We start from the raw sequence: 23,219 nt of genomic DNA on the forward strand, positions 1-23,219 counted from the left end.
AATTATTTTTAATTTATTTGAAAGTTTACAGACATTTAAATTTAACTGAAGAAAAGCCTTCCTTTTTGTTTTCTTTTCCTTCTAGCTGTTAAATACATGTTTCAGTCACTGGCTTTAAAATGTAGTTAAGCGATTAGAAGTGTTCAGTGGAAAAAATCTTTCTCTGATACATAGTAGGATTAATTAAGCTATTGGAGTTCTTATTGTCCTTTAAGATTACTGTAAGTTACACATTTAATGACATTTTAATTTTGCATATAGATTCTTTTTCTGCAATAATATCCTCAGAGCTGTAAAGCTTTAATCGGGAAAGAACCCTGTTGAAGCCCATGAATATGTTATGTGTAAGTCACTGCAAGACAGGGGCTGTAAAAGATCCGTTCATGTGTTATGATCTATAATAGGCTGTCATATATTATCTACAGAAGGATAAGTAGTCAAACTACTTCTGGCACAGACACTGAATATCTAGAAAATACAGATACTAGAGAATCATGGTAATTTTTTCTCACTCTCCACCTTTCTCCTCATAAAACTTCTCGTGCTTCCCAGAGAAGTATGCTCTGCCACATTTATTTCAGAACCACGACCATCATCTTACATCTTGAGTAAAACCTTGGCCGCTGTCCACAGTCTACCCTCTCCTCCTTACATCACATTGCATTCAGTTTAAAATAATGGGCAGTGCATCAAGTAGCTCTTACCCAGGAGGTCATAGATTTCTTCCTGAATGACTGCTTGAATATTAAGATCTCTCTCCCAAAGTTTTTTAGGATCTTTTTGTGATTTTTACAAGAAGATGCAGTTGGTGTTCAGGGAAATCTTAGGGCTTGATTTTTTGTTTGACTTTTTTTAAGGCTTAGTCTTTCTATAGATTTCTGTAATAATTCCGGTAATGTTTCTATATTGTTTGTACCCGCCTTTCAGCAGTCTCCCACCTTAAAGCCAAATGTGAAGGAATGTGCTATAGGCACCATGTATACATGGCTTTCATATTTTACAGTTAATATATTAAAGCTACATTGGACTATATATGGATACATTCCTTATATCTTTGCCTGTTTCCAAAGGAACACTGTAATAATAATAATGACTTTCGGATGCTTTATATTTCTATTGTAAGCTTTGTTGCCAATGCTAGAATATATGAAAGGTTAACATCTTTTAATATAGACTTTTATTTTTATATCTACTTAAATTATTATCAGAACTTTCATATCATTTGATTTCTGACAGTATAAACAATAAATAATAATCAACATAAAATGAAGCTATCTTGATGGAAAGGTCAAAGTATTACAGTTTGTCATCAGGTGTCATGTATATAAGGCATTAAAATACCAATACTACGTAAAGATGACATAGTACAAGAGAAAAATAACACCAATATAAATATTATCTTATAAATGTTTTAGGAAGAACAGAAGAATTTAACTCTACGCTAATGAAAGAATAACCTAAAAAAATTATCAGAAAACTTTTTATGAAATGTTTTCTAACTAGGAAATCCTAGCTAATCTAAAAGTAAAATTCTTCTGCAAGCATATTAACTTGGGCAAAACATTTGTTGGCTAGTTATGTGTTATGGAAATGGAATAGGTAGAGACTGATCTTCCCCAGAGATGTCCCCCAATTTCCCAATAGGTCTAGTATCCCACTGTCCTTCCCCTTCAGTCAAGAGAGTGCATCTTTTGGGTGTCATCTGCACCCTATTGTATTTTTTGACCATTAGTTTGGGGTTTCTCTCTGTACAGAAACCTATCTGGACTAATAGTAGATCACTGACTTGATAGATTTTGGATAAATGGTGTCAGAGAGCTGAAGAATTGTGCTTTAAATACTTAATATGTCCAAAATGTCTACGGGGCTCTGATATTCTATATAGATACTGCATGGGTTTTATGGACGTGTATATCCAGGAAAAATGGAAAGGAATGTGGGAGTGGCTGTTTTTTGAATTTCAAATGTTAGCATAGTATGCTAATCATTGGGATGATTATCACTCTAAGGAAACTGAAATTTTCCTCTTTGTTTTGTCTTTATTTTTGCCTACTTTTCTCATTATTTCTGAAATTTGGAAGGAAATCAGAACTCTTTGATGAAGTAGAGTTTGTTTTCTTACCAGATTTAGTTTTCACTCTAAAAGGAGATAAAAAAGTAAAGGGTACTTTATGAATCGAAGTGCTTAATCTGGGATTCTGAAACAATATGTAGAAGATAATAAAAGAATTAACACTTTTAAAACTGAGTGATTCCCAACAATTAATTCCTCTAGTTAATTTTTATTCACTTTTATATTACAATAGACACTCACTTTTGTGAAATCTGTAATTCACAGCATGAGACTATGTTTGATAACACTACCAAATTTAGGCTGTGCTTAATTTTTTTGATAGGCCTCCAACTAATATTTCCCTCAATACTAATTCCCATTTAGTACATGCAGTTCCCTGTGTTCTGATTGCTTGAAGAGGGAAATACACTGAAGATTCTTTTATGTATGCCCATTCTTTGCTAACTACATTTTAAAAGATACTTGAAATATTAAGATATTAACAAAGTAAAGTATGGAAATGTACTTCAGTTTCTTATGTTGAATTTTTTATGTCCATTAAAGGGTAGTAAATTTCCCTCTGAAATTAATTAGGATTATTGCATTGGCACAGGAATGTCTCTGCATAGGGATGGCTTGCAATACAGAGGTAAAATTAATTATTTTCAAAGGGTAAATATAAAGATTTTAGTGCCACATATTATAGTTGCCAACTCAGAAGTCTTCCATGGGATAATTTTCCAAATGAGCCTGAGATCTTGCAGCTACTGTCAGGGGAGCCTGTATGTATTCTAACTGAATTTCAGTACTTAGATTAGATCTACATTGAAAGAGAGTCTTATATATCTTGAACATTGGCTTGTTTTACGCCTGTTACCATTAACTTCTGAGGTCTCATTTGGAAGAAAAAAAAAAAGAAAGGTAAAGGGAAGGGGAGGAGAGGAGAGTATTCTTATGGAACAGGAAGGAAAGGAGTTTAAGGTTGGGTAAGATAATTAAATGAAGAGAGTACTGCCTTGACTGAAGATCACTCAAAGAACAAAGACGGAGGATGAGGTGGAGGACAGAGTAAGAAAGACTGATAATTTAGGTTAATGGAAAGTTTTAGAATACATTGTAGCTCTGTATTACTTGATGGTTTAAAATAGTTGTAGGCCAGTTAAGAAATCTCTTACTTTAAAAGTTGCAGCTTGACAAAGTTTACAGGTGATTGCATGTATGTTAACTGGCTGTGCTATAAAAGATGTATCCGTAGAAAATGCAGGTACTCTAGAATGTAAACTATATGCAAACAGAATGATTTCTTACCACTTTCTTCAAACTCCACTATAGAATATACACCTCCCTGTAAATTCTATGCAGGTTGCTGTACTAGACCCCTTAAAGAATTCAAACCAGAGAGATTGCTTTGCCCTGGGAGCAAACATGGTGCTAGTTTATGTCAGCTACAGACACTAGAACAAAGCTTTCCTCTTAAACAGCAACATGGATAGGTCTTAAGTATATCAGTGTAGTGTATATAAGTATAAAAATTACCATGACAGGAGTGTAGGTGGAGAGGGATGTTCTACTCACACTTATCCAGCCCCTTCTGGTCCTTCCACTCCCCCTTACTTTCCCACACAAACTTCTGTAGCCACGTAGTGCCACCACATTTAATGGCTAGTTGTTTGTATCAGACACTGAAAGGGGGGAAAATTGCCATGATACCTACCTTCCTAGGATGTGTGCCATGGGACCAGGGGTGTCTGGGCAGGGATGTGGTTTTGGTCTGGCCTCTGGACAGAGACATAACTGATGAAAGAACACACCAGATGAGATGGATGCTTGAACTTCATCATAGTACTGATTTTGCCTTACCATTGTTTCAAACTAATCTCACTGTGAGACCTGGATGTAATACTGAATACTCTGAGTAGTATGAGGGCTGTATGTGCTATTGCTTTTCAGAACTCTTTTTGAGTCTGCTTCTTCCCGGCCTCCTGAATGCTGTTGTAAATACAGTGCTGATGCTCTTAGCCCACCAAAGGCATGAGTTCCCAGTAGCAGAGTAAATACTGAATTTTTAAATGCTTTTTCAAACCTTAAGATAACTGGATACTATTCTACCTCCAAGCAAGACCCTGGTAGAATACTCAGCACCAAGGAAAAAAAGAAATCAAAAATTGCTACATTGCAATAAGAGCTTTCTTCAGCAGAAAAGAGTACTTTATGTACTGTCCTAGACAGAATGTGCTCTTCCTACAGTGATGGAATATATGGTGGAATGACCTCCAGAGTACATGACTGCCCCTAGTTAATATATGTTAAAGTATTTTGTGATTATTGAGTGTAAATTATTTTATACAGTAACTGTATCTATTAGTTTTGTTGTAACTTTACAGTGATAAACCTGTATGTGCTGAATTCATAGTTCTTTTACCACACAGATCAGTATATTGAGTTCAATATAGGCATTGATATCAGAGGCAAACTATGCCTAGAAAAATAAAGAAATATTTTTAAAAGTTGTATAACATGCTTTAAAGAAACATTTTTCCTACAAGTTTTCAAAGAAACTTCACTAGATTATTGAAAGAGTTGCTTTTGTAGTATTTGTTTAGTACTGTGGGGCTGCTACAGCAAAGACTGCATTGGACTGAGTCCTTACCGTAGGCACCAAAGTCTGCAGTCCTTTACACTGCTCTAAGTATAAAAACTTAAAGGGGGATGGTTAAAAAAATCACAAAAACTTTTCAAGTCTGCACCATCAAAGCCTGGACTTTCTGTCTGGCAGGAGACCACACCCTGGGTACCCTGTGTTTCTCTCGGCAGGGGTAGTTAGCCATGGTCATAGCCTTCTCACAGCTGCAGTGATTGCAACTTTATGGAGCTCAGAGCTTGACCAAACAGGAAAATGGAAAAACAAGGAAAACCAAATATCAGGACTGTTTTGAAAACGTAGGTCTCATTGTCATGATTGTAATTCCTGGTTGGAAAGGCTTTTTCTTTTGAGAAGCACAGAATGTGTAGCAGCTCCACTGGAGACAACAGAATCTTATCTTTGGTCAACAGCTGCTTTTTATTTGGAAAAACAAGGGTTTTAGAGCCAAATCTTAGATACCCAAAACACTAAAGCTGTAGATCTGGTCTCTGTACATTCAGAGTCTGACACTTACTGCCAGGCAAGACTCATCTCCCCAGCAGCCCAGGAGAAAATTTCACCCAGTTTGGATTTAGTTGACTTCAAGCCAGGCTCAAATCCTCTGATTTCCCTGTGGAAAGTGGAGGGGGAAAACTCAGAAGCCCTCCAGCCCTCATATATATGACCCTGTCAGTAAAGGCTGACTTCAACTCTGTAGTTTATTGTCCCAATCTGTGATATAAAACTACTAGCTGTCCAGGGCTTTTTGGAATTCTGGCTACACTATAATTTACTAAAGGGCATTTTAGTGGGTTGACCTCAATCCAGGACAGGCACCCAGGTACCAGATAGATGATGATGCATCTAAATAAGGAGATATTTACTTTTTCCATTTAAATATAATTAAATTATGATTGAATGTTTTGTTTTAATAAAGAAAAAACTTTCTCTCTGAGCAGGTTTACTGAAGAAGGATGGTATCTGTTCGCAGACAGCTCAAATGGAGAATTTGGTCATGTCGCTGACTTTGCTACTCCAGTCATCTCCCTTACAGGGCCCAAATGCAAAATAGTGTTCTGGAACCATATGAATGGTTCAACAATAGGTTCTCTGGAGGTACAGACATGTTCTTTGTTTTGGGTCGGGTTATTTTTACTGTCTGAAATTGCTGTGTGAAAATTCATGCCTTGTCATTTAGTTTCATTAAAAACTAGGCTGCTAATAAATGAAAAGGAACAATTGTTAATACTCGATTGCTCTCAATATATTATAATCTGAAGGAAGCTTTTTCTTGAGTAAGCTGTGGAAAATTTAAATTTCTGCAACTACCAAAAATGCTGGCCTTTATAGACACTGTACTATACCCTTTGACACTGAAAAGCATCACTGGATATTTGGACATCAAGGTCTTTGACTGAATGTGAGAGGATAAAAAAAAGAAGTGATTGTATGAAAAATTTGCTTTAAGATTGTATAGCAACAGATTATTGCTATGTTATTCCTCAGAAAGTTTATTATATATCTTTCAGCAGTTAATTGTATTAATGTAAGCAATGTGATTTTCTTGCCCATACACTTTTCTTCGCTCTAGTGCGGAAAGCACTTCTGTAAAGGAAATGCAATTCATTCAGCAGCTGGTAGATCAAATTAGTCACTGCAAAGTAAATTAATAAAACAGCCAACATTGTTCTCAACAATTTTTTTGCTACACATGTGAGTAATTCTAATGGGATTTCCCATGGATACTACATATAAATTACAGCATCAGAAATGTATTTTGAAGATCTATATGCTTTGAGACTCTGGATTCCAGGGCTTCTTTAGAATATAGGAACTGACTTTAGTTGGAATCAGGTCCATAGAGTGTTCCTCAGAAATGAACAGCATATTCTATGTAGCCATGCCCTCCATAAAAGACAAGTGTATATATATTTTTTTCTCAGTTTCAACAGAGGAGACTGCAATCTCCCTCTATTCCTTAACGGATTTCTGTCCTGCCCAATGTAACTGATTTTAAGGTGTACCAATGGAATCTTAATGGTACATCTTGGAAAATCACTTTATTGTGCAACCTTAGTTTGAATATTTGTTGGAACCCTTTTTGTCTGGTTTCTGCCCTGTGACTTGGCATGTGTAATCTACCAAAGTATTAGATGTGCTTTTTCAATAACTTGCACTGTAATCAAAATGCTTAGGGCTTCAAAGTACATTAGGGTACAGGCAAGCCTTGGATTTTTAATAGCACATAAATTTATGGGTGTATTTATCTCTAAAATTATAGCTTTGGTATGTTAATAGTAGAAAATATGAATTTCTGTTGAAGGATTTACATTTATAATTTAGTAGGTAATTTACAGTGTATGTAAAACCATCAGTGCATGTGTCTGTAGAGTCACACACACTTTTATTTATATTCATATAAATATATACTTTGTTAGTGGGAGTAAGTGAAACCTTTTCTCATTCAACATCTTTTCTTCTCTCAAGTAATATCTGTAATTCGTCTTTCCAATTTATATTTTTCCCTTAAAATTCATGTCTTCTGTGGGCAGTTCTTATCTATAATGCCAGGTGTCACTTTGTTTTTCTAGTCTATTTAATATATTAGACCTGTTTCTTTTGTTGCTCTGGAATGAAAGCTCTTCAGTGTGGAGATCTGCTGTTTGTTTGGCAGAATTTACCTCTTATGCAATATCATACACACTCACAGGACTGCATAATTTTTTTAAAAAAGCCTGTTTTTTCATTAAGATGAAAAATGCCTGGTTTACCCTAAGAAGATTACACAGAGTAGCAATAAATCGTTGAAAGCAAAAGTGGTTCAGGCGATTGGTCAACAGATACCTAGCTCTGCAAATATTGGCTGCAGACACAGCTTGACATACTTCTTCAACCACCCATCTTGTTGTTATTGTCAGGTCAGTTGAATTTGGATGCCCAAGAGGTGGAAGCAAAGCATATTTTGGCTTTTGTGCTCCTGCTGAGAAGTGTCAGTCGAAACAGATGAAAATTGTTCTTTACAATAAAAGAACAAGTTTGTATTTGTAGGAGAAATAATGCTGTTTCATAAGAATCGGGACAAGAAAAATCTATCTCAGAGTAGAGCAATCTTATGGATGGATGAACTAATCCATTTTTCAGTCACTTTTGTTGTTAGTGCTGTTTCCATGTTTTACAAATGGATCCCAACCCATTAATGAACAATTTTTATTTGTGGCAAGCCACTCTGGACAAATTATGATAAGGTAGTCCAGGTAAGGCTCTGGATTTAGTATGTTTATGAGACCAGAAAATCTTAAACCATTATTTTCTTTGTATAGTCATTTACACTGGCAAATTCCTTTGTGTCAGGTTGCACACTAGGAAAACTTTCTTGACTGGGAGAGTGGTTGATCACTGGAACAGGCTCCCCAGGGAAGTTATCACAGCAGAAAGGCTGTCAGAGTTCAAATATCACCTGCATGACACTCGTAGTCACATGGTCCTGTGAGGAGCAGGGAAGTTGACTCAGTGATCCTTATGGGTCCCCTCCACCTCTGGATGTTCTGTGATATGTAAAGACAAGTTGCACATGGTACTCTTGTATTCTTGTAAACAGTTAAGAAACCTAAAGTGAGTTAGTAATAGAAAGATATTGTTTTTTTGTGACCTAGTATGATTTCCTTTTTAGGTACTCTGTAAAACTAGTAACAAGACTTCTAAACTGTGGAGTCAAAGTGGCAGCCAAGGTCCCCAGTGGAACAGAGCAGAAGTATTCTTAGGAATTCGTTCAAATTTTCAGGTATGTGTTCTTATATTATGTGCTCTCTACATAGCAAGCTTTAGGTAGTTATATTATGCATTCTTCCCCTCCTCGGTTCCCTTCTAGCCCCATATATATGTATGGTACCTCCCATCCCTTTTGAATAGCAAAAGTCATCTTTTTGTCTATCTGATTGTTTATTTGAGCTGGTCACAAGTTTTGGAATTTCTCATTTCCCCTCAATCTCAGACTGACACCCAGTCTTGAATCCAACTCAGATTAAAGTATTCCACTTTCTTCTCCTTAGCATGTAGTAGCATTACATCTAGTTTATAAAAAAACTTTTGAGCTTGATGTTGGCTTGATTCCCTAGCCTTTCAGATGCTTAGTCATGGATATGCCATGCTTAGTTGTATCTTGATTAAAAAAAAAAAAAAGACAGGAACATATCTAAAAATGTGTTACATTCCCTATACTTTGGTCTTGGATGGCTTCTAATGAAACTTTAACGTTCTTTTTATATTAATGAAAATAACTGATGAATGACTCATACTAGTCCTTTTCATGCATACTTTGTAGAAGCAGGTGGAACCCTTGATATTAATTCAGGAGAAGCGGGGACTAATGCTGGTTTCTGTTGCTCATTTTCTTGTCTTTTTTCTTTTTTACCTGGTTGATTTTAGATTGCCCCTCAATGTCATATGTAAAAGCAAAAGTACAAATTTTCACAGGATTGTATTGTGACAGTAAGAACTGGCCACTTCATATTCCAAGATTTGCAAGGACCATCATAGTATCTATTCTATTCATGTTGCATATGTAAGCTTTTATATATATTACCAGTGGCTTACCATAATAGCCCTGTAATTTTTATTAGGTTGTTTTCAGGGCAAAACGTGGTGTCAGTTACATGGGAGATGTGGCAGTGGATGATATTACCTTCGAGAATTGTTCTCCTTTGGTCATCCCAGGAAGACCCTGCACATCAGACGAATTCATGTGTGCTAACAAGTATTGCATCCCGAAGGATAATCTATGTGATTTTGTAAATGACTGTGCAGATAACTCAGATGAGAGCCCTACTATCTGCCGTAAGTATTGTAGGTTTTTTTAAATGTAATTATCATAAATAACTGTGCCTGCTGTGAATTGTTATTATTTGAATACTTCTGGCAGCTCATCAGCTAAGAAAGCAAACAAGAAGATAATAATTTAATTCTATTCCTTGGCTTCTAAGGATTTTAAATTACTATTATTTAATTTGAAATCATATGATAAAAAATAAAAAGAGCTGTTAGTGAATTTCTTAAAATAACTCAGAAAGCAGCTGTCTTTAAAAGCAGAATAAAAATCTCCTGCTTTCCATATGAAAAGAATTTATTAAGGCTAAAAAATACTTCAAGCATAATACTTTTGGCATATGAGGGACCTACCTGCTTTGATATTTCAGGATTGTCAGGTCTCTTAGCAAATCATTTTAATCTGAATAGTGCACAATTTTGGTTTTACAAGAGATATCAAGAAACAGCACCTGTAGTACTGGATTCACATCAAATGGGTTCTCCTCTGGAGAAACTGATCATAATACTAACACTCTCTTTTTCCTACTGCAATCATGGCAAATGTTCACACAGTCAAATCTGCATTGTTTGGTACCATACAATTGCCTCATTTTTATCAAGATTATGAATACAATTTATCAATTTCTCAGTTAATACAATCCTATGAAGCAAACATATGCTGATATCCTATGAAGCGAAGCTACATAGCAAAGGGACTGTGTTTTGGAAAATATTTCCGTACTAGTAAACCTGTTGGTGATTTCCAAACCAGGAATAGAATGTCATTAAGCTATGTGGGAACCAGTTCAGATCTGCAATTAAAAATGAGCAGTATATCAAGTTGGAATTTCTCTGTTCAAAAAGACTCATATATTTTACATTTTATTTCCTGAAATATTTAGAAGCCATTTACCAGTGATTTTCTTGAGTTTTCTGGATTGTCTGTATTTCCCACAAAACACCATTGGCCAAAGAGTGAAGCTTTAGGATTAAGATAGTTCAAATGGGCTGATAGGATTTAGTTTTGCAACTGAAGTACTTCATTCTGATTCCTCATTGGAAAAAAAAGATGAACTGGAACACTTCCAAAAAGAAGATACTTTCCTATAAAGTGCTCTTCTTTAATTATTAAGTATTAAAAAGTAAAAAATTATTTTTTTAAAATTGAGAACTTCTCTAACTGTGTTGTAGCTGGAAGCTTTACAATGAAGTATTATTGAGACTTAAGAGCACAGAGAGGTCATTACTGGGGTGCAACTTCTATAGCTGCATGGATGTTACCTCAGATAAAAAATTAATCCCATTTATAATGTCTAATTGTGCTGTAAAACTCTTGGTAACCAATATGACTTTTTTTGCTTGGTCTGGGAGCATTTTATTCAACAACATTTTCAATAACAGTCTCAGGAATTAGACTAATTTTTACTGTCCTTTCTTTCCCCTTTTATTTTTTCAGGTTTAAAATAGGTATGCCACTTCAAATCTCCATTATGACCTGGAGAATCTGAGGTTTCTTTTATTGTTGCTGCCTCTGCTTTAAATATGTAATAAAGTAGAAATGCATAATATAACAGTTGCTGAAAATATACCTAACAGAAAAATGCTAGTTCTGTTTTCACAGCTTTTTCATGAGGCAGGCTGCCTCTAAAGAGAATATAATGGTAGGAAGCACACTCTTCCAGTTTTTGTGAAGTTTTTAATCACTCCTTGCAGCCATCAAAGCTTTGTTTCTTCACTGCTGAGCCATAGAATGGGAGCTTGAAAATATCAAACCTCAGAAGTCTGGAAAAGGCTTTAGTGGGGCAAAGCAAGATAGATAACAGTGTAGGGAACAAGAAATGGGCAGTTTTGCCCAGGCATGGCAATTATGTTTAAAAACCATGAAAACTCTACAAGTCCAAGAAAACTCCACAGTACCTTTTAGCAGATCCTTCCTGGACCTCTAGCTCTCACTGTAGGTGGTGGTTGCTATGTGCACACAAGGTCATCATATGTTAATTAATGAAATCTTTCTGGACCGTGTTGAAAGACACTAGCTGCTAATGTCTGTAATACTCCTGAAACTCCAGAATGTTAATAGGACTATGTCACACAGTAATACTCACCAAGTCTAATTAGCAATTTCTAGCCAAAGCTAGATAAACTGTGTGCCATAATGCTGTTAAACTACTATTGAGAGACCTGTGCCTTGTTTTTTTTTGCTTTGTAAAGGGCTCTTTTTAGCTGGTTGCATGGTGTCAGTGCTATGAATGAAGTCAAGTACACATTTTAACGGATGTCAACTGCTTAGAAATTATTCCATTAGATATGGAAAGTATCTTTAAATACAATGTCACTAGTACTATTTTCTTACTACAAATGTATGAGAACTCAGTAAACCACAACAGTGCTGGAGGGGTAATGGGTGCTAGCACTCTTTCAACCTAGGTCAGAAACTACCAGGTTTTGCTTTATGTTGCTTGAGGTTATCAACGTATCAGAGTGTGGTGGGTTGGCCCTGACCGGAGGCAAGATGTCCACCAGAGCCATTCTATCACTGCCCTCCTTGGCTGGACAGGGGAGAGAAGATACAATGAAAGGCTTGTGGGTCAAGACAAGGACGGGGGGAGATCATTCAGCAATTAATGTCATGGGCAAAACAGACTCAACACAAAATAAAATGCATCTAATTTATTACCTAATCAAAACCAAGTAGTATAATGAGAAATAAAACCAAACCTTAAAACACCTCCCCCCACCTCTCCCTTTTTTCTGGGCTCAACTTTATTCCCAATTTCTCTACCTCCTCCCCCGCCACAAGCACAGGGGCAGATAGGGAATGGGGTTGTTGTCAGTTCATTACATGTCCTCTCTGCCATTCCTTCCTCCTCAGGGGAAGGACTCCTCACACTCTTCCCCTGCTCCAGCTTGGGGTCCCTCCCACAGGAGGCAGTCCTCCATGAACTTCTCCAATGTGAGTCCTTTCCACAGACTGCATTTCTCCACAAACTGCCCCAGCAGGGGTCCTTTCCATGAGGTGCAACCCTTTAGGAACAGGCTGCTCCAGTGCCTGGAACAACTCCTTCCCCTCCTCCTTCACTGACCTTTGTGGTTGTAGAGTTTCTCACATCTTCTCACTCCTATCTCTGTCCACAAAAAGCTGCCGCTCTTTCCCCCTCCTCCCCCCTTTCTTATCCCATAGGTGCTACCAGCATCACTGATGATCCTCTCAGCCTTGGCCGGTGGCAGATCCACTGTTGAGCCAGCTGGTATTGGCTCTGTCGGACCTAGGGGAAGCTTCTAGACTAGACTAGTGCCAGTAAAGGTGGCTGTAGTTGGTAGGGGTTTGGTTTTATCTGAGCTTAGTTCATGTTTTGATTAGCTCATCAGTGTGCTTCTGAAGCAAATATTTCACTTATTTCAATTTGTTGCAATTCGGTTTGCATTCTACAGTGTGCTCAAACATATCAGCTAGGCTCCTTCCATTAGAAAATAAATTGAAAGACAAGCTCCAGAAAGGCATCAAATATAATCTAAACAGAAGTTGTCATTCCACCCACCTGAACAGTTTATATTAACTCAGTCCTTTTTCCCCCTTTGCATCAGGTGTTTTGCTCTACAGATTTGCTCATATAGCTCTGTACTTATTGTTCATCTAGGGATAGGTGTTGCTAATAATATGACTTAAAATGGTTTACATTTTGCTCCTTTCAATTACTTGGTTTATTACAAAGAATCATTAGATGTTTTATGATCAATATAATATGATTCATATGCCTCCTGTTAAGTATTTTCCTTAAATTATTAAGCTCTCATCCTGTAGAGTAATCCAGCAACACTGTCACTGCTTCACAGACAAAAAAAATTACCTCTGCTTTTGTACTTCATTACCAAGAGCTCATAGTTCTTCATAGAAGTGTCTACTAGCCAAGATTTAATATGCATGCACACAATCATGGGCTGTAACTTAAACTTCTAAGCAGGCTGCCTAAGTTCTCTGCTACATCAGAAGAGCAACTAACTTCCAGGCTGAAGTTCATGTAATTTAAAATTGCTTGTTTGAGTTAGGTTAAATAAATTGTGCTACAGATATGACTATTTTTCCTTGTTAGCTGTAGAGATCCTACAAGGACATCTATATTTAGATTAGGTAACACAATATATGTGGCATTAACAGGGATGTTCAATGCTTATGTTCTTGATTCTCGAAAACATGCCTTTAAAATAAAACAATCAGTTTCATGGAACATATAAGTAATTGAAGGAATTTATTTAATTCTCATCTTTAAATATTAAGTAACATGACAAGTGAGCAGTGACAAAATTTATGAATAATTTTATTCAGTTGATATAAACTACAATCTATGTTTTGTATAAATTATAATCATATTAGCACATCATAATAATCATATTACATAGAATATCAAAATTTGGGAGTTCTTTAATAATTATTTTGGCTAATAAGAAACATGGATATTATTTTTTCTATCAAAGTACTATTTTTTTCTTTTTGGATTTGAATACTACACTGTAACACATGTACCTAATTAACTTCTTAAAAAATAAATCTTGCCGTGTAAAAACATCTTTCAGGTACATCTATTGGGCATTGCAATTTTGAGTTTGATCTTTGTGGATGGAAGCAAAATGAAAGTGATGATTTTGACTGGAACCTCAGAACAAGCAGCACTACAAAAACGGACACTGGACCAACTACCGATCATACCTTACAAGCCCCATCTGGTCATTATATTTTTATAAAGAATTCATTTTTTCAGCTACCAGGACAGAAAGCTAGGATTTCTAGCCCTGTCCTAAGCAAAAGGAATAAGGACTGCAAGGTATGTGGGGGTGTGTGTAGTACTAGCAGGAATGTAGAATTTGGTTTCTAGATTGCACCAAGATAATATTCCTAAAATTAATAAAGATGATCACTGAAACTTTCCTTGAGAAAAAACAAGCATGTGTAGAAGATTCAGGATCTGATCTTATTTTTTTTTGTAATCAGAAGAAACTTGCATCTTTTTGTGAGAGAAGAATGATTTCTGTAAGCACACTGGGCAATTCAAATGAAGCTGACAGTAAGTGGAGTGTCTGATTTAGAGTATGTCTTATGTGACACCAGCCCTGAGAAGCATACAGCTATGTAAAGTTTTGTGATTTTTATGGAGAAAATATGTATAAATACACAAATGATTGGTTTTCAAAGAGTACAACTGCAAATGGAAGGTGGTATCATAGAAGGCTTTGTCACTGACTCACTTCTAGAAAACAGAGAAAAGAAACTCACATGATCTGACTTGGCTGATCCTGTGTGGAGCCAGGAGCTGGACTTGATTCTTGTGGGTCCTGTACAACATGGTTTATTCTATGATTCTATGATTCTGTGATTCCAAAACTCTACATCACAGAGATTTGAACTTGCTCATTTCTCTGCAAACCTGGATTAAAATGTTTTCTGGTTTTGATACATCTTTTAGTTTTTGCTAAAATGGTAACCTGCAGGTTCATAAGAAATCTTCAGAATACATCTATCAGAATCTGCTAGAGGAACAACATGCTGAAAAAGTGAATTTTCAAAAAAAAATTAACTATGAAATGGTATTTTTCCAAATTTTCGTAATCTTTGTCAATGCAAAAATGAGTACTATCACAGTTTCAAAGTGACAAACACGAAATGGAAGTATTAACATTAATAGTTGCAAATAATTTTAATTACTAGTAAAAATAGTAGTGATTTTGAAACAGTAATTAGAAATAGACCTTACAAAATACGTGTATGAGGTATGTGAGAGGAAAAGTGATACTTTTGGAAAATTAGCAAAGGAAAATTTATAAAGACTTAGAAAAGTAACAAGGCAGGAATGGCTTAACATTTTCAGGATGAAGTTTGGAGTACATTTCCAGAATTAAAGAAATCATCTGGCTTTCAGCTATGTGGGATGGAAGAATTAATGTCTCAAATATTTAATTAGGACCTAGAACTTAATCCTAACAGATCAGACAGCTTTTAAAACTACTTTACTTCATTATTAGATTTGAAGGGAAATGTAAACAAATGCAGAGTGGTCTAAGTTGTACACCAGCCTAGAATTCAGGGCAAAGAGTTTTGTTTTTTTTTACTCACAGTAGTTCCATTCAGGCTATTATTTTTCTAATTATTTTGCTATTAACCCCTGAAGATCTGTCTAATTTGGCAACTGCAATATTTGTTGGCTATCTAACTTTATCCACTTAAATTAGCTCAAGAGCCCCCTGATGATGCTGCCCGGCTGCCTTTCACACCAACATTGCAGATCTCCATCCACAATGTTTGTGTAAGAGATAAGCGGGCACCTGTGCTTTTAACGACTTAGGTGCAATTCCCACACTGAGGAATGACAGCATCCAGAGAATCTTGGAGAACCAAGACTAGAGAGCTAGCCTTCATTCCGATGCAGAGCAAATTAAACATGGGAAGGGATATTTCACATGCATTATAATTCAAGATTGAGTAATGTGGGGCCACAGTCCTTAAAAGACTTAAATTACTTACCATTAAATTCTTTCATAACTGTTATCAAGATGACATTGCTACTGTTTGATATATCCAGAAATCATGAAATAGAATGTAAGATTAGTATTTTGACTCCAATATACAAAATTATTCAATGTAATTGAGATAAGGGTATTGCAAACAAATGTGAAGTAATGAAAGTAATGTTGGGGCTGAAGGAGAGGGAAAAGTATAAATTCAATTATCAGAAAAGAAAGGCAAACAAACAAAATGCAGTCTGGAGCTTTGAAAAGAACTAACCAATGAGGAGCAGTGTATTAGGCAGCACTGTGAAAATGCCTACTAGAATTTCTGACTAGACAGTCTGAAAATCAAACAAAATTCAGCAGTATTAAAAAGAAATAGAGATCAAACATACAAATGTTTAAATCATTATATACTTTAAAGACATGCATATACTGAAATTAAAAACCTCATTTTAAGAAGGATTTTAAGAGAAACAGAGGACACCAAATGGGTGGGTGAATAGCAATATTTGATATAAGAAAGTTGACTTATAAATATTATATTTGACTACTTCTTTGCCCAGGAGACATTCAGAAAATGAATATAATATAACCTTCAAAGAATTATAACAGAAAGCCCTTAGCGGCTTTATTAGTCAATAATTAGAGAAAATTCATTAAATAGAAATGTACGGTTTTGTTTTATTTTTTTTTTAAAGTATGCTTATACAATACAATAGACTGCAGACTTGTATGTGCTGGGACGTGGCTCTACATTTACATGGGAATCATAATATTTGTTACAACGTTTTTATAGCTATAATAAATAAGATAGGGTTTTCATTCTTTTAGGACTTTTTAATGCATTAAATTAGGAGGAAATTTGAGGTACAGATATGTTTTCACATATTATAACTTGAATTGCCTTCTTTCAGGGTCCTACATAATTCTTGAAAATATTCTAATTTTTGTCAGAAACAAGATTTGAACTAGATCAACTAATTTGATGAAACACAATTATTCCTTTGTTGGTCAAATTCAAAATAACTGAGAGAACAGTTAATGGTGACAAGTCTTCACAGTGATTTTTCGTCTTTTAATGTTCTGTATATAGAATCAGTGTTTTCTAATCCAAGGACCTCCTATGTTTTGTTTTGCTATTTTTTGCAGTTCTGCAGTCTGTGTAGAAGTTTTGCTCCTATATTAGATTAGAGAAGATTATTTTCCAGTTACACACTCTATAATCTAGCACATACACATTTATAACCAGATAAGTGTTCAATAAACAGAAGTTATTTCCCATCTTGTAAATGGCATTGATCCATTCCTCTGTTTCCTTGTCAAGTATTTTCATTCTGCCACATTTACATGCAAGAGTTATTCAAAAGAAGTGTTAAGATCAGCTGTCACAGGCTTGTAATGCTGGCTTCCGAGTTTTGCTTATGGAATAGTCTCAATAACAAGTCTTTTTGTGTGAATTTTAATTAAAGTGGTTTCGAGTCACTAAAACTAAGGACTGTTCTGAATGTTACTAATGGTGCTTCATTTAATAATTAGGGTAAATACATAAGCAGAATGTGTCTGAAGTCACCTATTGTATACTTGATGCTATTGTTCTTGCTTGCAGATACTTTTCTATTACCATATGTATGGAGCTCACACTGGGTCATTGATGGTGTACCAGAGGACAGAAAAACATGAAAAAATTCTCCTTAATCTTACGGGAAACCAGGGAAATTTCTGGCAGCACAAGGTGCTAATCCTGACTGGAGATGGAGAGGAAGATTTCCAAGTTGTCTTTGAAGGGATAGCTGGAAAAGGTCCAAAAGATGGCATAGCACTCGATGATGTCACATTTTCAAAGGATTGTTTACCATCCCAGGAGTTTTTGCCAGCAGAACCCACAACACTGCCTCCAAAAGGTATGTTCCTGCTCTGGAGAATTGGTCTATGTAAATCTGGAAAGAATTAATAGCAGCATTGCTTTCATTTCTATCTTTTCTTCCAAAGAGAACAGACCACACAGCTTAATAGAGACATATTGAAGCCAGCATGCTTTTAAGTAGCTTTTTGAAAGAAGTACTGATTCAAGACTTCTGAATCTGCAAGACTTACTGTCCAGCTGAGAACACTTAGACAACATAACGATTAATTCAGTGGGCTTTATATATCAATAGTTGTAAAATATAGTTACTGTAAAATAAATAACTAAGAGTAAGCAGAGGCAATATGGATAGATTGCAATAAGGCCAACAGGCTTTGATGCTTTTTGGCTAGTGGGAATTTCTGCTGATCCTGTTTAGGTGCCATATCCATCTTCTTTCCATATGGTATGGTGTTAGCATTGGTGCAATTATTTGCAGCATCCTCACTTACTACACAAGGGAAATAAGACTCAGAAGTATTCTATGAAAAATAATAAAGTTCTGATGGATATGAATGCCAATAACCCCAAGGTAAGAGCTCCTCCTGAAAGCAACAATGTTGTTCATTACTAATATTTGCTTGGATAAAAATGCTGAAGGAGTAACTCTTTCTGACAGAACAGGATGAATCTCTTTCCTCCTTCTATATTTACCACCAGTGCTACTGAAATGTATACCCCCAAAGTGGAATTTAGGAGATGCATTGTGTTCCTGGGACTACTACAAATTTCCTGCATGGCTGCAGCAAGTCATTTTATCTCACTTCTCTGTCTTTCTGATCAATAAACCAAAGTTAATATTTCCCAATGTCAAGGACTACCAGGAGAATGGATCATTAATTTATGTGAGCTGCTTTGCTTTGTTACTGCTGCTAATGAGTTGTCTTCCCCTTTAGGATATCATTAAACACTGTTCAGGCATTGAGAAATAACACTGATGAGACTACATCAAACCTAAGATATTACAATGTACTCTGCGCACAAGATAAGCGGGAAGGATATGGGCAATGTTTCCTAGATATATCTCTGATAAATTGCCAGCTACCTTACGTTGTATTGGCTTCCTACTTCTGTCAAAACAGTCACGGAAATTTATTGCAAATGAGATTGGTATTTTAAAGTTCAGCTTTATACGAATGTTACCCCAAGAGGAACACTAGCTGAGGTTTTTGATTCCTTATTTTTGATGTTTTCAGACTCCATCCTCTTAACGGTAGGTACAGGTCCCTGTGGCAATGTTAGAAACTTTAAAAGCTTTAGTTTTGATAGTAAAGGATGTTCCAAAACACTTTTATGATGTATATAATAAAAAAGCTACTAAAATTTCAGGAAAAAGCCACCAGAGACTGATTTCTTGGTGTAGCTCATCTAAGATGTACTTTGTGAACTTTGTAGATTCACAACACTTTGAGATAAAAGTCTAAATTCATCCTTATAGTGAAACATCTTTTCTATATCAATAATTTTCACTTGCCCCAGGCAAGACCTTATATTAGCCACTGAGGCTCCCAACTTAGAGCTACAATTTAGCAGTGATACCTGGTTGGATCATCGCTTGAAATGTGGGCTTACAGGCCTGAGCAAGAAAACTACTCCTGCCTATAGAAATCTTCTGGACAGTGGCAAAAGGCATGATAGAGGCTGTGAAAAGTGCTCTGTGATGTAATTGTATAAATCAGGGCTAACTGGAATGATCACGATGATCATATGCAAAAATTTGGACAACTCGACTTCTCTGTTTACATGTGGAGACAAAAGGAAAGGTTAACCATGGGTGAAATACTTACATCCATGGCTCTATATCCCTTGCTCTTTCTTTTTTTTCCTGAAGTTTCTGCAGAACATCATGCAGCAGAAATCTGCTCCTTTCTTGTTTCCAGCTGGAGAGAACATTTGCTAAGAATGTTGAGATGCTTTCTCTCTAAATAAGAGATTTGGTACTCTTTTGAAGTCTGTTCTCATAACATGATGATGACAAATTGATACTGATGCTTATTTTTCAATCTGGTTAATGGGTTCTCTATACTATATTTGGACACATATTTCCTTTTCCTGGGACTTGCAAGGAATGTTCTCTTCATTTTAGGTACAAAAATAGCACAGGGAATATTAACTGTCATAACGTTTTCCACCCCTTCTCTTCATACAGAGAAAGTTTGGTTATTCAGTGTTCCTTCTCACAGTTCGAAGAGCTTACTTCATTATTTTTATGACATACCAACATACAATTGGTATTCTGCAAACTGAACAAACTGCATTAAAAAAATCAAATACAATTCCTTTTTAATGTAGTTTTTTAAAGTCAAATTCATTGTAATGCACACATCAGGGGAGAATCTTCTGAGTCTTATGAGCAATAACTGTGTAACATAAATATACTAAGGTGGTCTATTTCTGCACAGAGTGCTATTACAATAGGTATAGTATAAGGATTAAATAGAAAAGAATTAGTAAATATTCATATCTGTGACAAAGAATCTCACTCTTCAAAAGATTTGTTCGGTGACTCTGTGTAAACTCATTGAAGATCTAAACATAATAAAAAATTACATTGGGGGGTGGTGGGGATTATGGTGGGGTTCATTTTCTTCCTGAAAATCATGAAGTAATACTTAAAGGCTGGAAGTGAGCACTGGACAACTAGGGGAAATCCTTTTAAAAGTTAGCATTGTCACCATCTATAGACTGACAACATGCTGTAGACTGTCCTCATGATTTCTCTTGGTTACAACAATGCTGAAGTAGAAAGACACTGAGAGCTGCTTAAAATACTGCACCTGAGAAATTATAAACGTAGGTTTAATCTGGTGCTTTTAAACTTTTCACTGCATAAATAGTGATATATGGGGGAATATCAGTTTTTTTTCATGTTCTGCAACAGTACTTTGCATAGGATGATACAAAGGCAGTTTTGTTCTAACTGTGCCTGTTGCTGTGTGTCTGCAGTGTGGCCAGTTTCTCATGTTAGGCTCTGCCCTGTGTAAGGGGGTGCCTTTGTCCACATCAGCCAGGGAACAGCCCTAGGCCGCACTGAAGCTTGGAAAGTTGCAATTCTAGCCCTGTCACCTCTGAGTTAACTTATACCTTCATATGGATGTGGCAAGCTGGCAGTATTACATAGGTCAGGTGGCATATTTTCCCTGTACTTAACCCATCTTTCTTTCCATTACATTTCAAAGATTCAGTGACAACTATTTTCTGTATGCTCTTCCCAATAGAAGGAAGTTGTTAAGTTTTCAACGTTCTGGCATTTCCAGGAGGCATTCACAACCTCCTCTTTCATCCAGCAACCATAATTTTAAAAGGAGTTATACAATCCCCCAAGAATGTTTGCAGATTAAGATGCTATATTTTATGCTTGGATTTGTCAAGAACTTCCACAATCTCCCTCCCTCCTTTCCCCTTTTTCCCTCACAAAGTTTTGTTACTGGATGAAAAATGGCAGATCCCTTCTTCAGAGTTTCTGCTCATGTCTCCATATGATTTACCTGGGAATAAAATAGCTGCCAAGGGCTGCCTGACCAGGTCATCAAATTACAATGGAGAAAATTTAATCTCAGAAACAAGAGAACTGATGCCTGTTGATTTTACTCATTTAGAGAAGACAGTTGTTATTTTTTTAAAAATAGAGGAGATTCACTGTGGTGTTACATGTTTCTTTAAGAAGATTGGACTATTCACAGGAGATCCCATCAAGGTCCATTTCACTCGATACCCTATTATCTCCAGCATGCCAATGAGATGCTGAACAAGAACCAAAAAAGGACAGGCATATATGATACTTGTTCCTAATGTTATCAATATTTCCTTTGTAGGAGATCTTATGAAACAAACATGGTTTTGCACACCTAGTAAACCTTAATGTATTTGTGTTCTACATAGACTAGTTTCTCTGGGAGAAAAGTTTGGCCCCCTCCCCATTTTTGACAGCAAGTTGTATAGAACTGCCACTTGCTGAGAAAGTGACTCTGTTTTCACCCTGTCTCCTGTTTGATAACGTCTTTTACTGAAAATGGTGGTGAGTAATAAAAAAACCCAACTACTTCCATACTGATTTCTATGCAATCGTTCTTAACATTACACAGTGAAGGACTTCCAACTTATTTCTTACATGGAAACTATTTTCTCTTTTTAAAAAATCTACTATAATCCTTTGATCAGCTCCATGTACAGCAAAAGGATAATTTTTCTCTTTGTTCTTTCCCAGTAAGTCCTGATGCTGTATTTGCTTCGCCCTTTTTGAGCATTGGGCTGATGTGTTCCTGGATATCTGCAGTAATCTGCTCTGTCACTCCTTAGTAGTGGTAGTAGGTTTTGCTGTTCTGTGTAATTCAATCAACATTGCACTTCATTGCCAGTCACTCAGGATGCAATTGTTTAACTGCAACTGTTTAGTTCCACTGTAGTTGTATAAGACACCTGACATACCTGCTTGGGGCTGGCAACTACGTTACAGGGATTATAAGAAAGTCTGCTGCCCTGCAGAGATGGCTGGTGTCAGGAAGGCTGACCAGCACACAACAAGCACTGGATACCAGCTCTTCAAGTAACTTTTCACGAACTACTTTTTCCTATTATTCATAGTTATTCCCAGCTCATATCACCCTGAATAGTTTATCACTAGTAAAATTTCTTAACTCATTAATTCCCGATCTTTTATGAGTAGCATTAAAGAATACAGCCTCCCCATTTTATTTGTTTTCTTGGTTGCTTGTTTTCTTTGTTTTGTTTTTTCCAGACTGGATTTTGAATCTTTTCAGAACAAATGTCTAATTCACAAAAAAAGAGATATATTGTAGAATTCAGCAGCATAGGTAAAATTAAAATAAATAAAGACAAAGGAAGACAATAGTCAGAAAATCAGATTTGGTAAATCTTTTCATTTGAAATATTATGCAAAACTTTAGTTTGTATTCTAAAGACCAAAGGATATTGCTCATATCATTCTTTTGCAGGTATAATTAGATTTATAAAAATTTACAGACACATAAATAGAAATAAAGTTGGCAGTTATCTAACTAATATGTAATTACAAGAACAATCATGTTTTATGCTTCAGTGCATAATGTTGTCTTCTACTGAAAAGAGGAAACAATATCTCCTTATGCACACTAATTGAATAACAAAGCATTTATATCTTCCATTGAAACAACCATTGACCACTGACTGAGAAAACGGCATGTGAAACAAATAAAAGATAATGTCTAAAGCACTTTAAAATCAGTTCTGGGAAAAAAACAAGCAAACAAAAAAAATGAACAAATAAGAAAAACTACCAAAATATCCCCCCAAAACAAAACCAACCAACCAACCAACAAAAAACCTTAAAAAAACCC

The 23,219-nt window shown here is 35.9% G+C and overlaps 1 protein-coding gene across 1 annotated transcript in view; it reads left to right on the forward strand.

Annotated features, from left to right (window-relative positions):
• MALRD1 (MAM and LDL receptor class A domain containing 1) overlaps positions 1 to 23,219 on the forward strand; it is a gene marked incomplete at its 5' end in the record, with an annotated part of 247,426 nt that overhangs the window by 89,501 nt on the left and 134,706 nt on the right. Inside the window, 5 exons of the mRNA XM_084260684.1 lie at positions 5,636 to 5,792; positions 8,347 to 8,457; positions 9,296 to 9,509; positions 14,052 to 14,299; positions 17,587 to 17,881. Of these exons, the coding sequence (XP_084116810.1) occupies positions 5,636 to 5,792; positions 8,347 to 8,457; positions 9,296 to 9,509; positions 14,052 to 14,299; positions 17,587 to 17,881 (1,025 nt within the window). The remainder of the gene's footprint in view (positions 1 to 5,635; positions 5,793 to 8,346; positions 8,458 to 9,295; positions 9,510 to 14,051; positions 14,300 to 17,586; positions 17,882 to 23,219) is intronic.

This window comes from Gallinula chloropus (genome assembly GCF_964237585.1).
Source record: "Gallinula chloropus genome assembly, chromosome: 2".
Classification (NCBI taxonomy): Eukaryota; Metazoa; Chordata; class Aves; order Gruiformes; family Rallidae; genus Gallinula; species Gallinula chloropus.